Source organism: Mycteria americana, chromosome 6 (genome assembly GCF_035582795.1).
Source record: "Mycteria americana isolate JAX WOST 10 ecotype Jacksonville Zoo and Gardens chromosome 6, USCA_MyAme_1.0, whole genome shotgun sequence".
Classification (NCBI taxonomy): Eukaryota; Metazoa; Chordata; class Aves; order Ciconiiformes; family Ciconiidae; genus Mycteria; species Mycteria americana.
In genome coordinates this window covers 17,135,796-17,160,266 of record NC_134370.1, presented here as the reverse complement: position 1 = coordinate 17,160,266, position 24,471 = coordinate 17,135,796, and the positions used below count along the sequence as shown (strand labels likewise).

Here is a 24,471-nt window from a genome sequence, read left to right as displayed (position 1 = left end):
ACTGGCTCTTAGTTTGTTTCAAGGCTTTCTCTTTCTCCCTCGTGGTGTGTTGCATCTCTGATGATCACGGTTGCTCCTAATGGGGCACAGTCCTAGTGGGAGAGTCTAGTTGAGAGCTCCTTGTGACTCTATGCGAAGCTGACCAGTTCCATGTCTGTCTTGTGTTCCTCTTTCTGCCCCTGTGCTCTGTTCTGTCCAGCCTGTCCTGTCCATCTGTATGTGCTTGCTTTCTGGATGGTTGTGTGTTACCCATCCATCTGGCCATCCCTCCCTGGCCCAGAGCTCCTGGCCTGCTGCTAATGTGTCAAAAAGCCCATCTTTTCTGTTCCTTCTCAGCGGGGCCCTGGTGAACCGCCACCTACTCCCCCTGGCTTCAGCAGGGCCTGCCAGCAACAGCCTGTGTTTCTGGCACTGAAAAAGAGCTGGGACCATCTGCTTCTGCTCTCTGCAGTCACTGTTTGCAGATCTGTTTGTGAGCTGATATTACCACCTTGATAGAGCAGCCTCCTGCCAAGATCTTGGTGAAGAAAGGTGAACAGACCCGTTCCTTGGATCATTTAGTGATAGTCACTGCTGCCCTGATGGATTTTGCTTGTGCTGCAGCTTACTGAAGGTGAAAATGGTGCCTTGTTCCCTTGCTGTGTTTGCAGAGAGACAGTGCACGGGGTCTCGTCTGTCCTTTTCGTATTAGTGTTTGTGTTGCATAAGTGAGTGATCCAGAGGCAGCCTTTCCTCTGTGCAGGTGGGGAGCTTTTTCTCCTCTTGGTGTCCATCCGCAGCTGGTATGATGGGGCAGTGGTTAAAGGATGACTTCTAGGGGAGGTCTTGGGAGAAGAAGTTGAAGGAACCAACTCCCCTTTTGTTATTTCTGACATCTGCCTACAATTCTGTCCTTGCAGACCTCTAGGTGTGGAGCCTGGCCCACCCCACATGTGATCTGTACCAGTGCTTTGATAGCCTCACCAGCCTTGTTTTTCCTAACAAGTGACCTAAATTTCTCCCTTGCTGTAGTGCAAGCTCATTACCCATTATCCCATTTACCATGGCAACAGAGAACAGATTATTCCTTTCCTCTTTGCAACAGCTTTTTATGTATTTGAAAACTTCCTCTTTTCCCTTCACATCCTTCACCAGTTAAGATTAAGTGACCCCGTTTCCTTCAGCCTTTGGGGTAGGTTGTTTTCCAGCCTTTGCTTTCCTCTGGCCTCCTTTCAATTGCTGTGTGTTTCCTTAGAAGGCCAGTGCCCAGACAGGGAGGCAGTTATTCCAGCTGAAGTTTTATCAGCATTGGTGGACTATGAGATTTGTGGTGTTATCTGTCAGGCTCTACTCCAGCATGTGTATCCCACTATTGTGTTTGCAACAGCATGACACAAACTCCTGTTCTTCTCCAGGCCTTGTCTACACTGCTACGGTGTAACTCTCGGCACTGCTGAGTGCTTTCCTGGCAGCAAGAGTGACAGAGTGCCCAGGTTCACAGGGAGAAATGGGAAAGCACTTGCTGACCTGGTCCTCTACCTGCTCCCTTCAGCGACGCCGAGTCCTCTTACTCCAGCCACCTCTGGCCACGGATATGAGGGCAGCCTAGCGTGGTGAGAGGTTAGGATGTCTTTCCCTACATCCATTGACACAAACAGGGCATCGCTCAGGGAGAAATCACTTTTAATGTTAATATCCCTGTTGCGTTCAGCCTCTACAAAAACTACTGACTGGTCTGTACCAACCCAAAGGCTCGGCGCGAGCCTCCCTTGCACAGGCAGCCATGCACGGAGAGGAGGATGGTTCAATGCAGCGCGGGGCGGCCCTCCCCAGGGAGGGGGGGCTGCGCTCGGTGGTGAGCTGGGCTCCCTGCCCTGTGCCTAGCAGGGGTTTGGGAGTGCCGGGCTGTGTCAATGGTCAGCGTGCGCAAGGCGCTGTAAGTGCGCATGTTGCTAGGCACGGCACAAACGTGTGCTGGGGCCCTGAGCTGCGTGTGGCACCCCCCAAATAGCACGTTCTCCTTATGGCAGAGACCACGTCTGTGCAGCACCCAGCACTGAGGGGCTCCGGGCCTCGCTGGGATGGGGATGGTAAATGATGTTAAGGGCAGTTCTGGGTTGGGCCACCCCTCCCTGCTCTGCCCGCAGGGATGCCATGCCAGACACTTCTCCATCTTTCCTTTTTCCACCTCTTCCTTGAGAATGGATGCTACCAGGGAGCAGCTGGGCAAGGGCCCTTAGATTCCAGCTAGCTGGTCCAGGCCGCCTGGGTGGTTCAGCCCCGCTGGGGGCACATCCTTTCTCGCCTGGGGATGGGGCTCTGCACAAGTCCTGCAGGGAAGGGCAGCACGAGCGGGCAGGCAGGCGGGCAGGCAGCGAGCGAGTGCAGACCTGCTGCTGTTGAACATGAGCCTTGTGGCAGGAGACCCCCATGCTGCAGACCTGGAAGACACAATCAGAGCCTGGTGCAGGCAGCCAGAGCTTGCCCTCCCTGACCTCCTGCTGCTCAAACCTGCAGCACCTTTCCTAGCCAGGCTCGGGGATATTGGTGCAGACATACACTTCTGGCTGTGAAAACATGAGTCAGGGTCTCACTCTGTCTCTGACATCCATTCCTGCCCCAAGGATGGTTGGAGTCTGCTGCTGCATCCCTTGACCCTGCTCCAGCCCCCAGCGACATGTGTGCCTGCATGGGCTCCAAACCATATCAGTTGGCTTTGCTGCTTGAAACTTGATTTTACACTATTAAAATCGAGCAACCTCCCATTTGCTGGGGAAGGAGTATTGCACCGAGAGGCAGGTTCCTACCTCCAGTCTGCGTGGGCCTCCAGCACTGTGCTCCGGCCACGCTGCTGCTCAGGTGATTAACGGGGCGAGATTGGAGCTCTCCTCTGGCGTCTTCTCACCCTCCGGCGACGGCCGCTGCTTGCGCCCACCTGCAGCAGCAAGGGTGCCTAGGGCTGGGTGCTGGGGGCCAAGGGTGCTCAGGGCAGGGGCGCACGGGTCGGGCCAGGACCAGGCGGCTGGCTCTGCCTGAGCTAGCCCTAGGTGTGGTTTTGCCGGCTGCTGGGGTACTGCCAGGGAACTGGACTGCCCCCCTGCTCAATGTCGGCCCCATGCAGGGTGTCCCCAGGACGGGGCTGGGGAGCAGCTGACCTGGGCAGCGGGGTGCTGGGGCAGAGCTCTCCCCTGGGTGCTCCCTCCCCGGGTCAGTCACTCACTGAGGGATCTCAGCAGCCTCCTGCCCAGCGTCTCCTCGGAGCTACTTGGCGATGAGCTGGCCCCGGCCTCTCTGCCCAGGGACTCTGCCTCCAGGACGGTGCTGCAGCACTCAATGTCTGCAAAAGGGCAGCCTGGCTGCAGCGACCCAGGGCACCGCAGCCCTTTCTGCCCCCAGGGTCACGTGTGTCCCCCCAGCCAGACTCACTCTGCCGCTTGCTGTTCTCCTCGTTGTCAGCCAGCTCCTCCTGGATGAAGGGGATGCCCTCCATGCGCAGGAACACCGACTCGCTGGGACTGCGCAGCCCCTCGGAGCAGCTGCCTGTGGGGACACAGGGCAGGCATGGCGGCAGGGCGGGCAGGCGCTGTGCCCTGGGGTAGGACACAGGGGGACGCCTGCTGCAGCAGCAGGTCCCAGCGCCAGGGACCTCCCCAGGGAGCAGAGCGCGTGGGGAATGGGGATTCATGTGCCTGCACACTTGCACCTGTGTGCATGTGCAGGCGCAGAGCAGTGTCCAGAGGCGTGTGCGTGCAAATGCCCACGTACCCCGGGCCATGTGCAACTGCATCTCAGTGCGGCGTGCCCGTCATGCCAGCAGGCCCCAGCACGGCCCCCCCAGGGGACACGCAGCATTTGCCCATGGCAGGGAAGGGATGCTGCTGGGTGACTCACACATGACGCTGTTCCTCTCATTCAGGAGGGTGGTGGCATCTTCCTTGGGTGTCTGTGGGGTTCCCCGCATGGTCGAAGCCTTGGTTGAATCCCTGTCGAAGGCCTCCATGTCGGGGGACTGGGGTGAGCTGTCCATGCGGCTGGCCACCAGCGCGTTGTGGTACTGCTGCCGGGTGACCTGGGCACACAGACACGTGCCCAGCTCAGTGGGCACCGAGCCCCACCGGGACCTCCTGGAGACTTGGTGGCACCAAACCCTTGGGCAGCAGGAATGCGAGAACCCCCCCACCCAGTGCCTGCTGGGCACCCACCAGGCTCCTGGGGCACAGCAGGGCAAGAAGGTGCCTGGGCAGGGGTGGGACAGTCCCTGCCAGCCCAGCCGGTACCTTGACAAACTGCACGTCGCAGAGGATGTGCACGGAGTAGTCAGGTGTGTAGATGTTGTTGCTGCTGCTGTGGAGCTGCGTGGTGCTGCCCCCGTAGTCGTTGTGCTCCCGGTTGGGGGACTCGGAGCGGTTGAGCCCACTGCACCGTGACGGTGACCTGTTCACTGCAGGAGGGGACGTAGAGAGAGGCACTCACTCACTCTCACCTATGGTGCCGCTTGCGTCCCCCGTGCCAGTGCAGAGCTGGGGTGGACTGGTCACCTCCAGCAGCCATGCCCCACGCACGCCGGGGCTGGCAGGGGCCCTATGGGGACCTGCGGTGGGGTCCTCCTTGGTGCACGCTGGCGGCAGAGGCTCTGCGCCATGCCAGCCATGCACAAACCAAAGGGACCGGGCAGGCATCCGACCTGGCGCCAGCAGCAGAGGTTAGGGCTGCTGCCTGCCGCCTGCCTGTCACACCGACTGACAGCTCTCCTGCTAAAGGCCTTCTGCACAGCATTTGGCACAAATTCTCCTGGTTGCAGCTGGCAGCCCATGGGGGTTTACTTAACCTGCCTCAAGGGCACGCTCCTGTCCACCCTGACTCCGACAGAACAGGAGCAGAGGCTGCCACAGCAAGCTGGCCCATCACTCACATTGACTGATGGCCTCTGACACGCGGTGTGATGAATTTTGTCTGGTCAGTGTTTTATTAGGGAACAAAGGCAGTTTGTTCCTTGCACAGGTGACGTCAACATCTTGCTGACTTTGCTCTGCTGCTAAAACGCCCTTCTATTACCCGGATTGCCAGAAAGCAAGGGAAGCAGGGCAGTGTGCATGCAGGGCTGCAGGTAACTGTCATCAGAAGCAGCAAGTAGCAAGAAAACCCAAGCACCAAGTGCAGGAAATTACAGAAACTGCACACCAAAGCAAGCCCAAGTTGTCCATGGCTCCCCCTTGTCCACATCCCATTCTTCCTGGGGTTTGTATCTTACTGGGGAGGCTGCGGCAGGGACAAGGCTGCTGTTCTCCACCTGCCACCCGTGCTCCAACCAGTGAGGGGCTGCCTGGCGTGGGGTGCTGTGGGCGCTTCTCTCCTGGCACTGCCCAGCATGCAGGGTGCATGCCCATGCACAGGGAGCTGGAAAGAGCCTGGCACATGCGGAAGTCCCTGCCCAAAGCCATGCCCCGTTACCTGGAGAGCCAGCCAGGGAGTCCCCTCTGCTGAAGGCGAAGGTACGGGACACTGAGACAGGCACTGCAGAGAGAGGGAGGTGGAAGGAAGGAGGGGACGGGGGAAGGCGAGGGATGGAGGTAAGGGTGGGGGACAGACCAAGAAGAAGAATGAGAAAAAGAATCGCGTGCCAGCAGCCCTGGGCTGGGCTCCCACCACTGCCTCCAGCATCCCTTCCCACCCCTCTTACACCCTCCTGCTTCCGCTCTGGGGAGGTGCTCGCCAGTCCCAGCGACAGGGACACTGGCAGGGACACAGACTTGAATGCTGTAAATCAACAGGCTGCTCTGTGACGAGGTAAGCAGAGGTGAGGTTGGGGGGGACCAGCTCCTGCCAGGCCTGTCTGCACAGCCACACATCTCCCTAGAGCCACGGTGTGGGCAGAAAGCATCTTCCTCCCGCCGGCTGAGTGCTGGCACCCTGCTCCAGCCCTTTGCCAGCCGCTGCCAGGAGAGGGGACTTTGTGGTCAGCTTGTGCCACCTGGGAGATGGGCTGAAGCTAAACCAAGTCACTGTGCTTGGCATCTGGGATGCTTCTGTGTGTGCAGGCCAGAGAGGGAATGTACTCTGAACAGCCCCTGCCTCCACACAGCCCTGCAACTGCAGGCAGGGGCTGGCAGGAGCCCCTCAGCATGACGCAAAGCAAAGGCATTCGTGCTGGGCTGCCTGCAGCTCCCCACAGGGCCCTGGGTCTCAACAGACTTGGGGCAACGCTGAGAAGAGCCACCCACCGGGAGCTGCTTCCTGTGGGAACTGCAAGAAGCCAAGACCCCGCGTCTGGGGCTGCCTGACCCATTGCCACAGAGAGGGCAAATCACCACCCATTCACTTTCCATGTTTTATTGCCATGGGTTACAGCAGCAGTGACAATTTCAAGGGCAGGCGTTTCCCCTCCCTGTGACTCCCTGCCTGCAGGGAGCTGCCCTGATGCCCACCACGGCATCATCTCTGGGCCATGCCACAGGGGTGCAAGGCTCCGTGGGGGAGCACGGAGATACCAACACACAGCATGAGCGATGCATTCGTTAACACCTCCCAGTGCCTCATCTTTGCTCTCACTGCTGGCAGAACCCACCTTGAAAGCAGCAGGAGATGTGAGCCTGCTGGCTGCCAGCCCTCTCCTCCAGCCACAGCCACGCTTCCCCAGCTGCCGGCCCTCCTGCCTGGGGCACGCTGCCCTCCCTGCAGCCACTGTGCCCGCAGCGTGGCTGCAATGCTCTAGGAACTGTCCGCTGCCTATATGATTAATGTTTTAAAATTTTTTTTGAAGGTAAAGCACCCAGGAAATTTGCCCTGCAGCCCCCTCCTTCCGATCTCCCTGCTCCTTTCCCAGTAATTCCTGTTCCTTGTCCTCCCCTGGATCAAAACCTCTGCAAACAAAAGTCCAAGCAAAGGCACCAGCATGAAGCACTGCCCAGAACAACCTTGTCCAGCCGAGAGCAAAGGACGAGTTGATAACCACTAGCGCTCGCTCCCTGCTCTCGCCACCTGACCCTCCCGCAGTGGGGTTGGCCGTGCTGGGTCTCTGCCACCGCACCCCTGCCCCGGCCACCAATGCCAAGGATTGCCTGGAGATAAAAAGGTTGCATAACAGCGGTTAATTAATAATAAATTGTTAAATGCTCAAGGGTTAACGTCTGAATTCTCTGCTGTGACACGCTACTCACTCATTTCTGCTGAGCTTTGCTTTAGGGAGGAAGGAGGACGCCAGCCCGACAAGGGGAATACCCTGCAACCTCTGCCTCCCACCCTGCCTCCTTGGCTGGCCAGGGGTGCGACACCGCACACGTCCCGCGGCAGGCAGGGGTGGCTGGATGGCAGAAAACATCTCGTGGCACAGCGTCACACGTGAGCACGGGGAGCAAAGGAGCCCTGAGCGAGCTCCTGCCACAGCCCATGCCCTGCCTGCCCCATCACCCGTGGGCAGCACTCACTGCCTGAGCCCTGGTGGGGCACTGGGGATGGTCACCGAGGGCACAGGGGCATCGGGCTATACAGCAACATCCCGGGGGAAACTGGCCGCTTCATTGATTTCCTCTGTCCAAACTGATTGTGGACGCACGGGGGAGCAGGAATGCACACTAAGGAGTTAATCCAGCAGTCCACGAGCCAGCCTTTTGAATGGAAGCAAAGCAAGCAGCAAGAAATAGGTGAACCCTGGAGCTGCACACAGACTGGGAGCGACAGTCACCTGCCTGAGGGACTCCCCCTGTTCTTGCAACGACATCCCTCCCTACACCTCCCTACAGGTTTAACTTAGCGGGTTCTTGTTTTGATTAGGCACCCAGAGCATCTGCAGCTTACCATCAGCACTGCAGATCCACCTGCAACCTCTGGGGTTTGGGATGAGGGATGTGCTGGACTGGGGGTGGGCAGCACCTCCACCTGCTCCCAAGCCACCAGAGATTAAACATTTGCAGGGGTGATCAGCAAAGAAGGGGGGGCTCACAGTCTCCCCTAATTAGAGCTCCCTCTGAACTACTGCAAGCAGGGGATCTGCTTGTTAACCTATCAGCTCTGCAGGCAGGGAATTTACCGGGGCTGGGGTGTCTACGTTTAACTCGGCTAATTTCCCCCCCCACCACATGCGAATGGCTCACAGGTAAATTGACCCATCTCTGCAATTCCCAAGCACCCCCATTCCCCCGGCATGGGACCCACGTTCAGCTGATGCTCTGAGCCTTGGGAATGCAAACAGGTCCAGACCTAGATGGGCCACGCCAGAAGTCGCAGGGTTTACTGCTCCCATCCACGTGGGCACGCTGCCGCCCGTGGGCAGTGCCCCTTGCAGCGCCAGCTGTGCTGGGATCCACCCGCAGGGATCCAGCGCATGGCTGAAACCTCAAAGGGACCTCAAAGGGACCCCAAAGTCCCTCTGCGGGGACTTTGCTGCATCAGCCTCTCAGCACGTTGTTTCTCCACTGAGCTTTTTGAAAGGGGGTGACCTTGGTGCAGAGCCCGAGCTGCTCTTTGCAGGGTGCAAACCCATCCCTCCTCCAGCTGGCCGGTGCTGTGGAGGAGAGGTTTTAGAGCCCTAGCCTGTTCCAAAATACTTACGTAGGAAGGAGGATCCAGCCAGGCTGCCCACTTTCCGCACGTCATTATCTGAAACGAGAGTTGGAGGTGTATGAATCGCAGACGAAGGGCTCCCGCCTACCCCACAGCCAGCCCATTCTCCTGGCTACCAGTGAGCTTAGCCCCCATGGAGGCTGCCAAAGCAAAGGCTGGGCCGGAGGGAGCCCGCAGAGCTCTTACCCGAGGAGACGACAGCCATGATGGCAGGGACGCCATAGTAGGTGAATGCCCCATTTTCAAACCGCAGTCCTTCCTTGCCAACCTCCACCTCCACTTTCCCCTGGGAGGAGAAGGAAAACCTGCTCTGACAGGCACCCCGCGCTCCTGGTCACCAGCCCACCCAGAGCTGCAGAGACCCCCGCTGCCCTGTATGAAGAGATGGGCATCTCCGCTGGCAGAAGCAGCCCAGAGCAAGGCAGCGAGGAGAGACAGGCCACCCCCTGCCACCCTCCGCTCGCCTCTGCCCCGGCACCTGCAGGATGAGGATGAAGTAGTCAACGGGGCGGTTGCGCTGGTAGAGGTAATGCTCCACTGCCTTCTTGTTCTTTCGGTCGTACTTGAGCTCCTGGATGACGTTGGGGTGTTTCAGGAGCCGCAGCAGGATCTTCTCAGAAAGGTAGGGGGACTTGAAAGGCTCCACTTCTAGAGGGGAGGCAACACACACTCGCTCAGTGGGGCCAGGGCTGCCGGGAACCCCTCGTCCTCTGAGCTGCACGGCCTCAGCCTCAGCACCCCGCTGCACAGAGGGGAGCCAAACGCAGACCCATGATGGTGGAGCAGCAGGATGCCCAGGGTGGGGGTCCAGGCAGGTGGAAACTGCTCGCTCAGGGGGGAGCCTGACCCAGGAACAGCTCAGGGATGCCTTGCAGGGCTGGTGCTGCTGCAGGGAGATGCAGGGGTCGCACAAGGGCAAGGGTACCTGTTGCCATGAACCGATGTGTAGCCAGGAGGAGCTGTGGGGAGATCTTCACCTTCATCTCACTGTCCGAGAGCCTGAAGATGGAGAAGTCCTGGGGCTTGCGTCCCCGGTGGGGCACCCGCTCCTTCTTCCGATTGTCCGCTGCAGGGCAGAGAGCAGAGCAGTCGCCTGCCTGCAGCAGCCACAAAGCCACTGCAGCTGCAGGGCCCCATACCACATGCACATGTATGGAGAGAGGCACATCTTGCTGCACCCTATGGCAGGGCTGCTGCGGAGCAGCGGCTGGAGCAGCAGGGTGCACAAAATGTGCTGTGCGTCACAGCCTTGGGAGCAGCTCCCTGGGGAGGGAGCAGGGTGGTGAAACATGCTTCTTTCTCAGGAACAAGTCCTGGGTTGCCCTGGCTGGATGCATCACCCAGAGTTGGAAAGGAGCTTGGGAACCACCCATGGGCACTTCATGCCCAACGCACGTGTCCCTGCGTCAGGCCCTGCCCAGCCACAGGCTGCTGATGCTGGTGCTTCTCTACCTTGAGCATTCAAGACTCTCTGACATGTGACCAGCGTCTCTCCATCACTCTTGTCTTTCCCACCATGACTGTGAATTGCTCTGGGGAAGGACCACGATTTGCTCTGGCCTGTTTCCTACCCACATGTATGTCTGTCTGTGCGGGCTCCCACCCTGGGTCCTGCAACCGCAGTAGCTGCTCTGGGACACTAACTGTACAGATCCGTCTCATCCAGGATCTCGGACTTGATGATCTCCTCAATGACATCCTCCAGGGTGACAATGCCCATCACCTCGTAGAATGGGTCTCCTTCCCCTTCGTTGTTCACCCGTTGCACGATGGCCAGGTGGGACTTTCCTGCGGGGGGAGAGCAGAGCGGCAGTGAGACCCCCACCCCTGGCGAGAGGGGTCCCCAGCACGGCGGGCTGGCAGATAGACGGGACTCGGTGGGAGGCACAGATCACAGCCAAACCTCAGAAGCAGCCACTGTTGCCCAAACCCACCCCAACTGCACTAACCCAAGGACAAGGGCTGGACACACAGCCCAGCCTAACTGGGCTGCTACTCTCCGGGCTGATTTCTAGGTGTCACAGGACTCTGCCTGGCTCTTTTTTGGGGCCGCTTGCTTTCTTTACCCAGGCAATCTGCTGCAAGTCACTCCGTTTAGCTCTTTGTCAGCCTCCTGTGCAGGACTGAAGTGTACACTATACCAGCTGCTTCTCGCTTACCCTTGGCTGCATTGGCACAAGACAACTCTAATGGAGCAATGAGACAGCGTCCTCCAACACAGAAATGTGAGCGTGTCCTTGGGCTCTACTGGTTTCCCTCATGCTCCTGGTGTTTTCTCATTCTGTTGTTAATTATCTTTCCTATCAAATTGCCAGGAACAGCTCTCCCACATCTTTCTATCCATCACTGTCTGGACCGATCCTAAAGCTTTTCTTAAAATACAGGCAAAGCCTCCAGCTCCTTGGAACAGCAGCTGGTTTTAATGCAGAAATGCGTATGTTTGTTTGCAGCTTTCAGCCCAGCTCCTGCAGAACTCTTGGGTGAACCATCTGGACGCAGAGGCTAAACACTTTTCAAGCCATCAGCTTGCACCTGAACGTCTTCTCCAAACCCTGCCCCTGACAGCACCTCCTCTCTGTTACCTTAAACAAGCAGACTGGGACCAGGACCTTCTTTCAGCCGCAATGATGGTGACTCCTGCTCAGAAGTCGCAGTGTTTCTCAATCACCATCTCAGCTTCCTCACTTGCCCCAGTAAGCTGGCAGTTCTGCTGACACATTCTCAGGCTTCTTGCTTTCAGCATACTTGAAACATTGCTATTTGCTTTCACACGTCCAGCTCTCTGTAAGCTGTTTTGACTTGTTCAACTTCTCCCTTCCTTTATTGTCTGCTCTGATTTATGCTCCTGCTCAGCAGCTTGACCAAAACCCAACTTCCAAGCCACAAACAACTTCTGGGCTTCTAGCTCAGATGTATTCTTGGACCTGCCAACGAACAGCACTGGTTTTCTTACTGGCCCTGTGGCTCCTATGCTGCTCAGCAGCGCACGCAGGTTCTGAACCTCTAGTTTTGCTTAAAACATTAAAAATGTCCTTCATCAGCACCACAGCAAACAACTTTCCCTCTCTGTTTGCTCCGTTTCCCTGGTCTCCCTTTGCAATGCCTGCACAAACCCAACATGTACTGTGGGCACTGCAGGGACCTCTGGAAAGCTGAAAACACCTTATTTTCCTCATGGGCTTGGAGCTGAGGGCTTGGAGGTCCTTGAACAGCAGTGGTCACCCAAAAGGGGGGCAGGTCCCTTCTGCTATGCAGCTGCCTCTGCATCTGCTTCTCCTGTAAAGCCTCCCCAACAAACTTGTCTGCTGCTCTGGGCGAGGGGATGTGAACAGTATTTATGCATAAAGATGGAATATGGGTGGGCTCGGGCCTGCTGCACAGCTCTCTCCTCGCCCACTGGTGCCTTCTGGCTCATCCCCGTGGAGGGACAGGGACAGGCGCATCCAGGGCAGCCTGGCAGTCCCACCAAACAGGACTTGCTGGGGACCATTCGACCTTCAAATAATCCTGCCCTGGATCTGAGGTGAGCAAATGATATTTCTCAGCCGAAGATCAGCACTATACATTTCTCACAGCAAAGCTTGGGCATTTTCCACAGAATAAATTCCCTCCTCCTCATACCAAGCTTTTATTGCAAGATTTCAGACAGCAGCTCAGTGCCTCCCACGCCTACAAAATTAGAAACAAGAACATAAAATTGCAGCAAATAGCACTGAGATGCACTTTAAAAAACCAAATCAATAGCCTTGGGGCATTGAAAATTCAGCATGTTCTTTGGACCAGGCCATTTCACTCCTTTCATACACAGGTTTGTGCATCTTGTCTGTTCAGTGGGTAATAAAGCAACACGACTTGAGACTTAAAAAGAAAAAAGCAGTGGAGTTGGCCACAAGACAGCAGCAACAGCTATGTTTCATCTTAGCAAAGTCCAACTTTCGAAAATGTCTCCTTTGCCAAACCTCGCTCCCAAACACTGGGGCCATCTGGTCTCCTACAAGTCCTCGGGTGAGCGAGGGGAGGGGAGAAGTTATTTCTTTTGGCAGAAAGCTTGTTGTTAATGACATTTACATGCAACCCAAAACCACCAAGCCCTTAGAAAAAGCTTAGGTGCTACTTAAAAACAGTCAGAGAGTAATGGAGGCAATTCTTTTTTTGGCCAAACACCTACATTGACACTGTAATTTACTCTAGAGCAGCCTCAGAGAAATGTGATTCCAGCTCCATGTTCACGTAGTGGCAAATGAGATTATTTAGAAATAACCCAGCACCATTAGCCTGGGAGGAGAACCACAGTTTCACTGTGCTGGGGGCAGAGCCAGGAGGGCTGTTAGAGTGCTCAAGAGTTCTTTATTTTCACAGAAAATAAACACTTATAGCCACACTATAAACCCCCAGGTTTAGGTTTCCAGGCTAACACCCGCATTAGAGATGGAGCAGGTACCCAGCGACGGAAAATTGTTGCAATTCATGTGGTTGCTCCTGGCCCACGCTGAGTGAGCTGATCCTAGCCTCTGCTCGGCCAGCTGATACCCATATCACAAAAACACCCCAAAACCCGCTCCCACCCCTCGCAGAGCAGAGCTCGTGCAAATGACTGCTGCTCCCAGCTGGCCCCCACGGGGAAGGGCTGACTTGCCCTGATCTCCCCACCTGAGGGACATGAGATCGTTTACAAAGTCCTGTCCCCCAACCCAGCTGGGTCCTGCGTCTCCTCCCATCACTTTTTTAACGGACCATATAAATCTGGCAGCAGGGGTGGTGGGGGTTTGTAGGTGCCCTGGCTGTGGCTTGCTCCCCTTTGAGCTAGGGATGATGCCAGGCCCAGCAATGTCGCCCTGCTTGCTGCTCACTTGCACAGAGAAAAAGCAGTGGCTCTTGGAGCAGGGATGAGGGCAGAAGTTGGGCAATTTTCTGAGGTGGAAGCAACGTCCAAGGGAGGGTGGCACAGGGACAGACCTGGGGATGTCAGGGGGGTCTCCTTCTCTTCTGCAGCTGTTACCCTGCAGGTCTGCCTCAGTGGGAGTACAATAGAGGGAGATAAATCATTTAAACAAAACCCCAATCTTGATCTAAACCAGCTTTAAGATCTGTAAAACTGATTCCAAAACCCATGCTATTGTAACCGTTGCTTGATAGCTCAAATGAAATGAATTATAAGGGTGAGCTGCTTCCCCACTAGCAAGCTGTCACATGTGAATTTTACAGGGCTATCACTGATGCAGGAAAGCACAGTGAAACACTTGAGAATCAAAGCCTTGGTTTGGCAAATGCTAGAACAAATGGGCAATTAACTTTACTTGTGCGAATAGCTTCACCGGCCTCTGCAGGACTGCTCTCGCACAGGAAGTCTATAGGTGATTAAGTGTCTGCTCAGCATGGGATACAACTGTACTAAATTCTTTATGAGCTACATGAAATCTGTTCTTTTCAAACAACGGCTTCAGTGGAAAGTTAATGCCTCAAAATGCTAAATTACAGAGCTAATATAAACAACTGAAAGCTTCCGGATGGAGCAAGCATCTGAACAGATATTGAAAGCTTTTATGCCCATTTTTAGGAGCCTTGTTTTTCATAGGTACCTAAATGACCTTGGGCTCATAGATCCACCTCAAAGCGTCCTCCCCAGTGGGAGAACAGGGTCTGAACACATGGAAATGCCTTTGCTTGTGGGAAAGAAAGTGCTGTTGGCTGCAAATATAGCCCAGACTATTTCCTTATCATTTTTTTATGTAGGTGCTCTGCCAGAGGAATGTTAAAGATGTTTTAGCCTTGTCTCTCATTCCATGGGATGAGCATTCTGAGCATGAAATTTATTTTCATGAATTTTATGGTAAGATCTAAAGCTGTTACTAGGAGATCAAAGGTATAGGCACAAGCCATGAAGCATTTACAGCTACAAAATGGAAGGGGAAAAAAAAAAAAGAGTAATTGGTAAATAAGGTTGATTTGTGAAACAACCATGATGTAACTGAAATCTATTTTCTGCGTGCTTTTCACCAGAGCTCTTCTCTGGGCCAGGGGCTGCCAGCATCTCTGTGCCCCCTTGCAGACCTGCATCTGAAGTAAGTGGGGACCCTGATTTGAACTTCTTGAACGGGAAGCATGTGTGTGAGTGTGCTCTTGTGTTACCACGATTCTGCACCAAGGGTGAAACCACATGTCCGAGGAGCTGCACCTAGAGGCAATGCACATCTACGCCTAAACAGGGGGGAAATAACCAGAAGGGCTGCGGGGGCACCCAGCTCTATAGGGAATCAGAGCCATGTGAAGGGAAAACTGTAAATCCTAATCTAATCCAGACCTTCCTCAGAGATGAGAACTTCATCTGCTTACATCTGTCTCTAGCAGACCACAAAAGCCTTTCTCATACTGTGCTCTGGTGCTTTTCCTAATCCTAAGGAAAACTGGAAAAAAGATGGAATATTTGGAATAGCTGATGTATTACCATTGACAAAACAGATCAGGAGGGTAAAGGGGAGATTACAGGGGACACGGAGTCTCATCTTCCATCTGCTGTACAAGAGGGTTCTGACCTCCTGGGTATGACCCTGCCTGCCCACAAATGGTGGGGTCCCCTTGCATGTTACTTGGGGCCGAAGGGAGCCTACAAGGATGCTGAGACTTTCTGAAGCTAAAAAACTTCTAAAGAGCTGGTGCAAAACTGTTTTCATTGGTGTCTGTAGCACAGGCCACTTTATTCTTTCCCACAGCTCAGTCTGAAGGTGCCTTTGACAGCTCCCAAGAGGGAGATGGCCAGCTGGGTGCCCGCTCCCCCAAGGACACGGCTCCCCTCTTGCTTTGCTGAACACCTCCCCGGAGCAGGCCTGCTCCTGGGCTTGCTGGGGCAGGGTAAAGCAGCCCAGGGTTCACGCAGTAAGATTTAGCACAGTTCTGGGGGGAAAGCAAAGTAATGTTTCAGTCAGAGTTGCAGCATGAGTCACTGAAACCATCTTTAGTGTATCAGCACTTCACCCACTCTCAGCCTAGCAATTGCCCTTCAGGGCACATGTACGGGATAGTTCCTGGGTAACAACCGGCTCCTCAGCCCATACAACTGGCTAGGGAGGTCATTGCTTCAGCCCCTCAAGGTGTCCAAGATAGTGGCTACCATGCTTGCAGAAATCTCTTGAAGGCTGATTTAAATTTCAAGCCATGCTTTGTGCTTGCTATGACTGCAGGCTCAGAAGGACAGTAAGAAAAGCAGCTGAAATGGTACTGACCCCGATTCCTGGCAAGTGTAAGCACCTTCTCCAGCTACATTCAATCTGTAGAAGTCTAATAGAGGCTGTGGAGTATTTTGAAAAGCAAAGACAGACCCTAGGGCAGAGCTGTCTCTGCAGGACAGGCTGTTTTCCCTGCTGAGCCAGGAAGTTTGTTTTTGGAGAATTTACTTTTAGTAACTCTTAAAAGATGCCAAACCACAGAAGGCTAATTTGAGTTGCACCTCAGCCTCTGCCCTGCTGCAGGAAAATGAACATAAGAGCAAACTTCTACTGTTCCTCTGACAGAGGAAAATTACTTGCTGCAAGGTGTCACTGCTGTATATAGACCCCAGGAAATTAGTCAACAAAATCCATAAATGATTGAGGAATGGGATAAGACTATGACTTCCCAAAGGCACTACAGAACAAGGAGGTGGACCTCACAGAAGAGCTCCCCATGAGGAGTTATATCACAGGACTGAAGCTGCAACATGCATTGCTTTGGTTATCTTCTAGGGATGGAGGAGAAACAGACTGCATCACCCACAGCATTTCACACTGAATGAATGCATAAACCTTTCCTCCTAGCTCCATATTCCCAAGGTGAAGTTTATCCTACTGGGACCTCATCTGCCTCTCTACATTGCTTTAGCTTGCTAAATATGGTGCAGTTCTTTCTCTGGTGTATTAAGTATTTCCTCCTGAGAGCCTAGAATAAAGCGAGGTACTCTGAGATGTACCAATACAAATTGCCAAGAAATTGTCTCCAAATTTTTTCAGTCCTTCAGTAGTTTCAGCTTCTTTCAGGCTGCAGGTGGCAAAGTTACTGTTAATGTATCCTCTTATTTCTACAGAAGAGGGGACACATTTTGTGTAGTGTCCTCCACTTAGCACTTCTATATAAATGCTGCACAACCATGCATGCCTTCTATAATGACCCCGTCTATCTTGCCTGAAAAGATGGCAAATTGGGTGTCCAGGCCTCATTATTTCTGAGTTCATTCCACTGAGTTTTGATGAGAAGATAAAGTCAAAACTATCTTCCAGCACAAATATTTCCTTCTTTCAGCTGGACCTGTCTCATGCTGCTGTAATACTGTTTTTCAATCCAGTTTTAGCAGCCACCCTCCTCTTTTGGGCTGTGGGTCGAAGTCCAAGCTATCTTCTCGCAGGCCAGCCCCCCTGCCTTTGCTGCTGTTTGCAGCCTTCTCTGGGTTTTTCCCAGTTCCCATTAGTGCCTGCAATTTAACCGCCTTTCTCCAGGAGTTGGTGCCAAAAGAGACATCGAACGATGCCAGCAGCAGCAGGCTTGCGAAGAGCAGATGTGAAGGGTTTACCAGTTCTGCCGTGATGGGGCAGGGGCCAGGTTTTGTCAACCAGGAGCTCACAGCTGCTCTTGAGTGCTGTAACCACTCTGGGCCATTAGCTCCATAGGTGCTACTGAAGTGTATGCGACTATTTTCACACAGTGTAAATGTTTTGGCAAGCTGATGCTACAGAAGTGCCCTTCCCTGGGTCCATGGAAGGGTAATCCCATCTACACAGGGTCCTGCTGCGGGGAGGGGATTTGTGACTCATGTCTGGATTAAATTTAAGGCAAAGATCAATGTATCTTAATGGAACTGATCTCCAACAAGGTTAGGTGTGAGCACACCTAGAAACCAATGAAGGAAAACTTCCCTTCAAACCCTGCTATACAAGACCAGAGAGGGGGAAAAAAAATCTGATAATCTTCATAGCTAGGACAGCACAACGAGAGAAAAGAAATGCATCAGGTAAACAAGGGTAATACAGTGTGATACCAGTGAGTAGGAGGAGAGATGGAAAAGGGAAAGTGTTGCCGGAGGTGTGAGCAAGAGTCCCAAAGTGCCGTATTTAATCATCCTCTGGCATTTTCAGTAAGAAAGAACAAATGTTTGTGTACTAAGGCAAGGAGCTCTGGCAGTGAAATTGTGTTACTTATACATTATGCAAAAAAATGACATTATGAGTATAGTGGATGTGGCAGAACATTAATCATTAGTGAAACAGATCTGAAGTGTATATTGCTATCCAGGAAAGAAAGCTATAGAATGCGATGGGTATTTTGTATAAACACTGTAATAACCAAAAGAAATAAAGGATAAAAAGCCTAGTTGAGTTAATCATGGGAGAAGGAAAAGAAAGCTAGCAAGGTCACTCGAGGACCTGGAGGTGGTTATCAATGCCCATCCTTACCAGAGAGTTTAATTTCCTAGAAAGAGCCCAGGCCTTACCAGTGGGAACATTTGCTGTCCTGCAGGCACCTTGGATGTGTGAAGTGATGAATGCCTTCATTAAGCGCTTGCCGAACCGACAAGCAATCAGCCTACTCTCTAATTAGCGGAGGTGTCACAGAAGACTCAGCCATGGAAAGCAACCTTGATTGGATCAAACACGATACTTCACCATAATTCAAATGGACACAGAAAAGGAGACAGTGATGAAGATTCTTAATTACAAACAGGAAATCTTTATTTTAGAAATTAAATAGGAGGCAGCTGGGAGCGAACGTCTGTCTCGGTGCCGGAGCTGGCATGGGAACCTGTATTTGGAACTGGGAAGAGAGAGTTTAGGAGGGGTTCAGGGCTGGGCTGGGGGGTGGCTATCTACAAGTGCTGGGGGTGACCAAATGCCTACAAATAGGGGAAAGATGAATTGGAAGAGAACAGCAACACCTGGGGAGAAGAATATTTGGGGGAAGAGCTGGAATTCCTAAACAGCATGCTGAGTTAGATACTAAGACCAAAAGCAAGGCTTTTCAGCCATGTAATTTAGAAAACGCAAGAAGAAATAAGGTGGGAACAGAAATAAGTTTTAGGGAGAGCTCTACGTAGGGGCTGTAGCAAAATGCCCCAGAAGGCCATGATGGCAAACATGTCAGGGAGGAAGAGCCTGAAGCAAAATGCCAAGAGTTTAATGGAGCAAAGCTGAAGAAGGATGGATAATCTTCATCTGAGATGAGGACTAGCACGTGAAAATGTAGGGCAGGTAGCAAGGCGTGTTAACGCACCTGTCAGCTCAGGGAGCAACACACACAAAACATCTCTGTTTAAGCAGGGCAGAGAGGATGGCAAGCAAAGGGCAGTGAGCTAAGCAACCACAAGTCCATTTCTATAGGTCTATTGATCCATAGGGTACCAGGCTGTAGAACAAATTTGGAGGGCGAAGTAGTTGAATACATCAAAGTAAATCAGATAAAGTGCAGGGGAAGCTGACCAAGGGGGACTGTGCCAAAGTCATCTGACATCTTTGGTAACGCTGAACTCTCTAGACAAGGGAGAGGTAGCAGAGACCTCAGGTGAACTTCGGTAACGTTGTAGTATCATGCGGCAAGCCACAGTTAAGAAGGAACTGAGAAGCACATAAGGAATTAGGAAGAGGAGAGACAACTGGTTATGTTAGAAGAGGGACGGGGGGCAGGGGGAACTACTGCAGCTCATCAAGGTTGAACCAAGAGCGCAATTTTAATCTTTTGCTAACAGTCTCGGTATAAAAACCAGGAATTTGCCGATTTGCACCATTAGGAGTCTCCAGTCGTGCTAAGGGGCAGAGAGGATAGGTGTTGCGTGCCACACACAACTCTTCTCCCTGTGATGCCGGGAGGCAGTGGGGACACAGTTGTGCATCTCCAGAGAGGATGCTGACCTGCATGTATCTGATGATCACTTTCCTGGCGCACAAGAAACATCCTATCCTCCCCCCCTCCCAGCTCTAAAATCGAGCATGGAGATGACTCACAAAGAGGCTTTCTCTGTATCTGGGATGGACCAGGTTGTCCTTTCTCACATGATCAGCTCCGCTTGCGGCAGAGCGGCCCCAGGCAGCCCGGGAGCCAAGTGCTGTCCTCCCACATTACATAATGCAGGATGTCACGGCTGCAGCCATTTCTTAAAGACTCACTCACCACGGTGTGATGTACCGAGTAACATGCAGCAAAACACAATTCCCAGTGGGGGGAAAAAAACACATGCTGTGTGTATTCTCAAGGTATTGTTAATGAAATACAGCTCTCAGCATCTCTGGGGCTGCTGGCAGCTGCTGCATTATGAATACTGTCACAGCTGCAAAAAAAAGTACAGCTCTTTCTAAGGGTTTAGGCTTTTCTTCTTCCTTTAAACCACTTGCACAGAAACACTTTCTAGACCTCCTTCTCGCTGCTAAGCTGAAAATGCGAGAGCTAAGTCACAAGATGCAATCTCCTGCCATAAACTCCTCCGCACAGAACACAGCGGCGAACTCTACCTTGCCTGGGCAGGGGTGCGAGGCAGGCACCGTGCCCATGCTGCCAGGCCCCCGCAGAGACATCAGCCCTGGGGGACAGGCTCACCCGCTGAGCCAGCAACCTCTGAGGCCGAAGGCTCTTACAGTCTCCATAACACCGCAGGCATGACCAGCATTGCAGGCCCTCGATCCACCAGGTGACACCAGGGTCACCGCCACACCAGCGCATGCAGGGCCCAACTCCCCCCAGCATCCCCAGTACCTGCTGGGTCCTGCCAGGAGGCCATGCGGGGTGGGCCGCGGGGGCTGCTGACCTGAGAATCATTGGGGGTGCAGGGGGAGCCCGGGGGGTGGCGGCCCGGCGGCCTCACCCTTCTTGAACTCCTCAAGCAGCGTGTCGAGGCGGGTGTCGTTGAAGACGCAGTGGAGCGGGCGGCGGTAGAAGCGGGTGACAGTCTGCAGGGGGGTGCAGTCATCGGGGTCGACGAAGGCCAGGTCCTTGACGAAGAGCAGGTCGACAATGTTGTCGCGCCGGTCGCCCTCGTAGACGGGGATGCGGGTGTAGCCGGAGCGGAGGATCTCGGAGACGGTGGCGAAGTCCAGCACGGCATCGGCACGGAGCATGAAGCAGTCGGCCAGCGGCGTCAGCACGTCCTCCACCACCTTGGTGCGCAGCTCCAGCGCGCCCTGCACCATGGCCAACTCCTCCCGCACCAGGTCGCCGTGGGGGCCGGCGGCACGCAGCGTCTCCAGCAGCCGCTCCCTCGTGGAGAAGACGCTGAGCTCCTGCCGCAGCGCCCAGTCCAGCAGCCGGCTGAGCGGGTAGCAGAGGGGGAAGGCGGCCAGCATCAGCAGCCGGGTGAGGCACAGGGTGCGGGAGGCGATGGCCAGCCCGTGCCGCGAGCAGACGGAGTAGGGCAGCACCTCGCCGCCCAGGAACACGGCGGCGGCGCACAGCAGCACCGGCAGCCAGGGCGCTCCCCGCGGCCCGCCGGCCGCCGCCCCGCCGGGCAGCGAGGCGCAGAGCCAGCCGGCCAGCGCCGCGTTGGCCCCCGCCTGCCCCAGCAGCAGCGTGCACAGCAGGTAGGTGCCGCCGCCGCCGCGCACCGCCTGCACCCGCCGCGCCTGCTCCCGCTCGGCGGCCGAGCCGCTGTTGCGCAGGACGCGGAGCTCCAGCGGGTCCAGCGAGAGCAGCGAGAGGCGCAGCCCGCTGAACAGCGCCGACAGCCCCAGCAGCAGCAGGGCGCCCAGCGCCCGCAGCCAGCCCGCCTCGGGCAGCGGCAGCAGCCAGGCGCCCAGCGCCGGGGCGGCCGGCCGGACCCGCAGCAGGAAGCCGCCCGCCGCCCCGTGGTGCGCCCAGGCCCGCCCGTCCCAGGCGCAGAGCGAGAAGAGCCGCCCGCCCGGCGCCGCCGCCGCCTCGCCCTTGCGCGGCTCCCGCACCCGCACCTCGGCCAGCGCCGAGCCCGCCGCACCGCCCGAGCGCAGCGGCCCCACCACCTCCACGTCCGAGGCCCAGGCGCTGCGCTCCCGGCACCGCTCCGCCGGGCCCCGCGCCGGCTTGCCCCCCGCCGCCGCCTCCTCGATGAAGACCAGCCGCGGCTCCCGCTCCCCCGCCGGCCCGCGGCTCCCGTTGCCCTCGGGCGGTGGCTGGAAGTAGAGGCGCAGGAGGAAGCGGCTCCCCTCCGCCGCCTGCACCGCGCCGCCCTCCAGGGACACCCGGCCCGGCGCCGTGTCCTCGGGCCGCAGCCCCAGCAGCCAGGCGGCCCCGGCCGGCGGCCGCGGCGACAGCGAGAAGAAGAGCAGCAGCACGGCGCCCCGGCTCCGGCCCCAGCCGCCGCCGCCGCCGCCGCCGCCGCCGCGCCCCGGGCCCGCCGCCGCCATGCCGCTGCGCCGGCACCGCAGCGCCCGCCCGCCGCACCGGGACTGCAGCGGGGAGCCGGCGCGGCGCGGCGGCACACGTGGGCCGGGGGGCGGGCAGCCGCCGCGCCACGTGCGACCGGGAGCCGGCCCGCCGCGCCCCGGCGGGAGGGGCCGGCGGAGCGGGGCTGCCGGGGCGCCCACGCGGGGGACGCGGGGGTTCGCCTTCCACCCCCGCACGGCCCACGCGGCGGACGGGGGGTTCGCCTTCCACCCCCGCACGGCCCACGCGGGACCACCCCCGCGGCAGGCGGCACTGCGCGCTCTCCCCGCACCTGCTGCGACGCTGGCGGGGCTGCCCGGGAGCGCATCCCCGGGGAGCTAGGGAGGGCTGCGGGCCCCGAGCAGCGAGCCCTGCCCCCGCCACCGCACTCGCTCCCGCTTTCCTGCCGGGTGCACTGCGAGGGCCGGTGTGCGTTGCGTGCGGGGGGCCGTGCGGGGGGCCGCGCCTCCCCGTGCGCTGTGCAGTCGAGGTTTGCTGAAGGGCTGCTACCGGCAGTCTCCAGAGCTGGGATTTGCCGGCAGCCTCCCTCTGTTATCTGCCGAGGCCCAACTCTTAGCTTTTCAGTTCAAATTCATCTCCCTTCTTCCCGTGGGAGTGATTTTTTTTTTTTTTTTAATGGGGGGGCGGATAGTCATTAGTTTGCAGTCTTGCTAGGAAACAAATGTACCACGCTGTAACTAACATTTATTCTTGTGTCGAGACCTGATGGAGAATGTGATACGCAAACGGCATTTATCAGCTTCAGAAGTATGTGCTGAAGAAGGCACTTAAGGACTGTTGAAACCTTTGGGTTTTCCCTGGACCAACATCCAGGACAGCCTTGAAACGGAGGCTGGGGAACTGGAAAAGAGTCAGTTGCTTACAACTATAACAGGCTCACTAATGCCAAAGCAGGAAGCTAGGCAGAAAATGTCATGGAGGAAAAGGAAGTGCTCCAAAAATTCTGATTATTCACTCATTATTGTACCTATGAAAATGGGCCACCTTCTGTGTCAGTATGGCAGCAGGCAGATAGGCATGAAAAGCTGCCAGGGAGATCCGTGCTCCTTGCTGTGTTAGGAGAGACTCTCCCCCTTCTCTGGGAGAGGCAGCTAATTTTTTTTCCAAATTTTATTAATTCCCTGGGATTTCACGGGGGCCGCGTGCTGCTTCGCAAGCTCTTGCTGATTTTCCCCTTCTAACTCCCCCTAGCTCCAGTGGGGAAATAGTCTGGTGCTCTACCTGGGCATGATTTATGGAGGAGCCAGCTGGTAACCTCCTTTTCCAGACCTTACCCCAACTTGTACCACCTGAGGAACAGATCTCACAAACTGTCCTAAACATTCCCTGGAGTGACGAGGGACAAGCTCAGTCTGCTCCTGCCTTTCTGTCTGCAGGTGGTGGGGACAAGCACATGGCTGCTCCTTCCTTATTAGGACCCTGTGGGAACTACTGCCGGAGACCATCCCAAACTTTTGAAACTGCAGGCTATCATCAGCCCTGAATTTCTCACAGATTTCTTGATGCTGAGAATATTGTAAAGACGATGTGGTTTTGTGCATCCCTGCCATAGCATTTTGGATCACTGTTTGGAGGCTATGTACCTGTGGCAGTAGTTATCTCTATTAACTTGCAGATTCCTGAAAGATTTTCTAGTGATGAGTTTCTCAGTGTAGGAACTGTGAATTACAGGCTTGCTTTTTTAGTTAAGTAAGTACTTGGAAAGTATTCTTGTCCATAGTACCCTTGTCACCAGAAATCCTTGGACAGCAGTTTGGAAACCACTGGTCTAGTACAATAAAAAAACCCCCATGGCACTGCAGGAGGAGGAACCACAAGGTGGCAATCTCTCTCCGTACTTCTACTGGCAAAATAAACCTCTGGCAAAAAAATCTCGGACAGTAACTGTGTAAAGCTGCAGAGACGGTTGGTCATGTCTTGTATCTTCCAGAATCCTGGCAACATTCGTTTCAATGCTGGGCTTTCCCTTCTGAACCCTTTTCGCTTTAGGATGAAACTCTCGGGCTTGAAGTGGTGGCACTCGGGGCTGCTCTTTGCTGGCTTTTCCATCCTTTGCCCCAAAATGGGCACCAGATGTTTCTTGTTGGATTGCTAACTACCAGTGCTGCTTGTGTGCATGCTGGCAGAGCTACTGTGTGCTTGGAGAGAAAGTTTCCTCCCTCACTGGAGGCACTATCTGGTTCAGAGTATTGCTAACCTCATGCTATATTAATGTGCAATGTAAGTTGCGTCAGGATCCTGCTTCATGCACTGAGATGCCTCAATGGGAATAAAATAACCCAGATTTAGGACTAGTCAGTGACCTGTAGGTTGAGTGTGGCATATGGTCTCGAGGGGACTGCAAAGCCTTAGTGACAATAGCTCCACTCCCAAAAAGACGTGGCCAGAGGGTGTAAAGACGCAGAAGAGAAATAACGCTCAGTTTGGGGTGGAGCTGCCCTGGTCCTGCAGTATCAAACACCATCTGTTGCGATGAGCTCCGTCTCGATCAGGACATAGTTGTGTTCTTGCCAGATGTTAGCTTACATGTGCTACATGTAAAAGTAAACTGGTGCGAAAGCTGTGGTC

At 55.1% G+C, this 24,471-nt stretch overlaps 1 protein-coding gene across 1 annotated transcript; it reads right to left on the bottom strand.

Moving 5' to 3' along the window:
- Positions 1-2,834: 2,834 nt before the first annotated feature.
- CNNM1 (cyclin and CBS domain divalent metal cation transport mediator 1) lies at positions 2,835-21,863 on the bottom strand. The gene is made up of 12 exons (XM_075504082.1): positions 20,354-21,863; positions 10,183-10,326; positions 9,464-9,604; positions 9,017-9,186; positions 8,725-8,824; positions 8,527-8,574; positions 5,431-5,493; positions 4,257-4,420; positions 3,873-4,048; positions 3,406-3,515; positions 3,200-3,316; positions 2,835-2,914 (listed from the first exon to the last, which is right to left on the bottom strand). The coding sequence occupies exons 1-12, from the start codon at positions 21,861-21,863 to the stop codon at positions 2,835-2,837; spliced, it is 2,823 nt and encodes a 940-aa protein (XP_075360197.1).
- Between the last annotated feature and the right edge of the window lie 2,608 nt (positions 21,864-24,471).

Excerpts from the sequence above, each read along its gene's own strand:
- CNNM1 (XM_075504082.1), bottom strand. The coding sequence starts at position 21,863 with ATGGCGGCGGCGGGCCCGGGGCGCGGCGGCGGCGGCGGCGGCGGCGGC. Across the intron at positions 9,187-9,463 it reads ACATCGGTTCATGGCAACAG|AAGTGGAGCCTTTCAAGTCC; the intron begins GTACCCTTGCCC and ends CCTCCCCTCTAG. Across the intron at positions 4,421-5,430 it reads CTCCCTGGCTGGCTCTCCAG|TGAACAGGTCACCGTCACGG; the intron begins GTAACGGGGCAT and ends CCCCTCCTGCAG.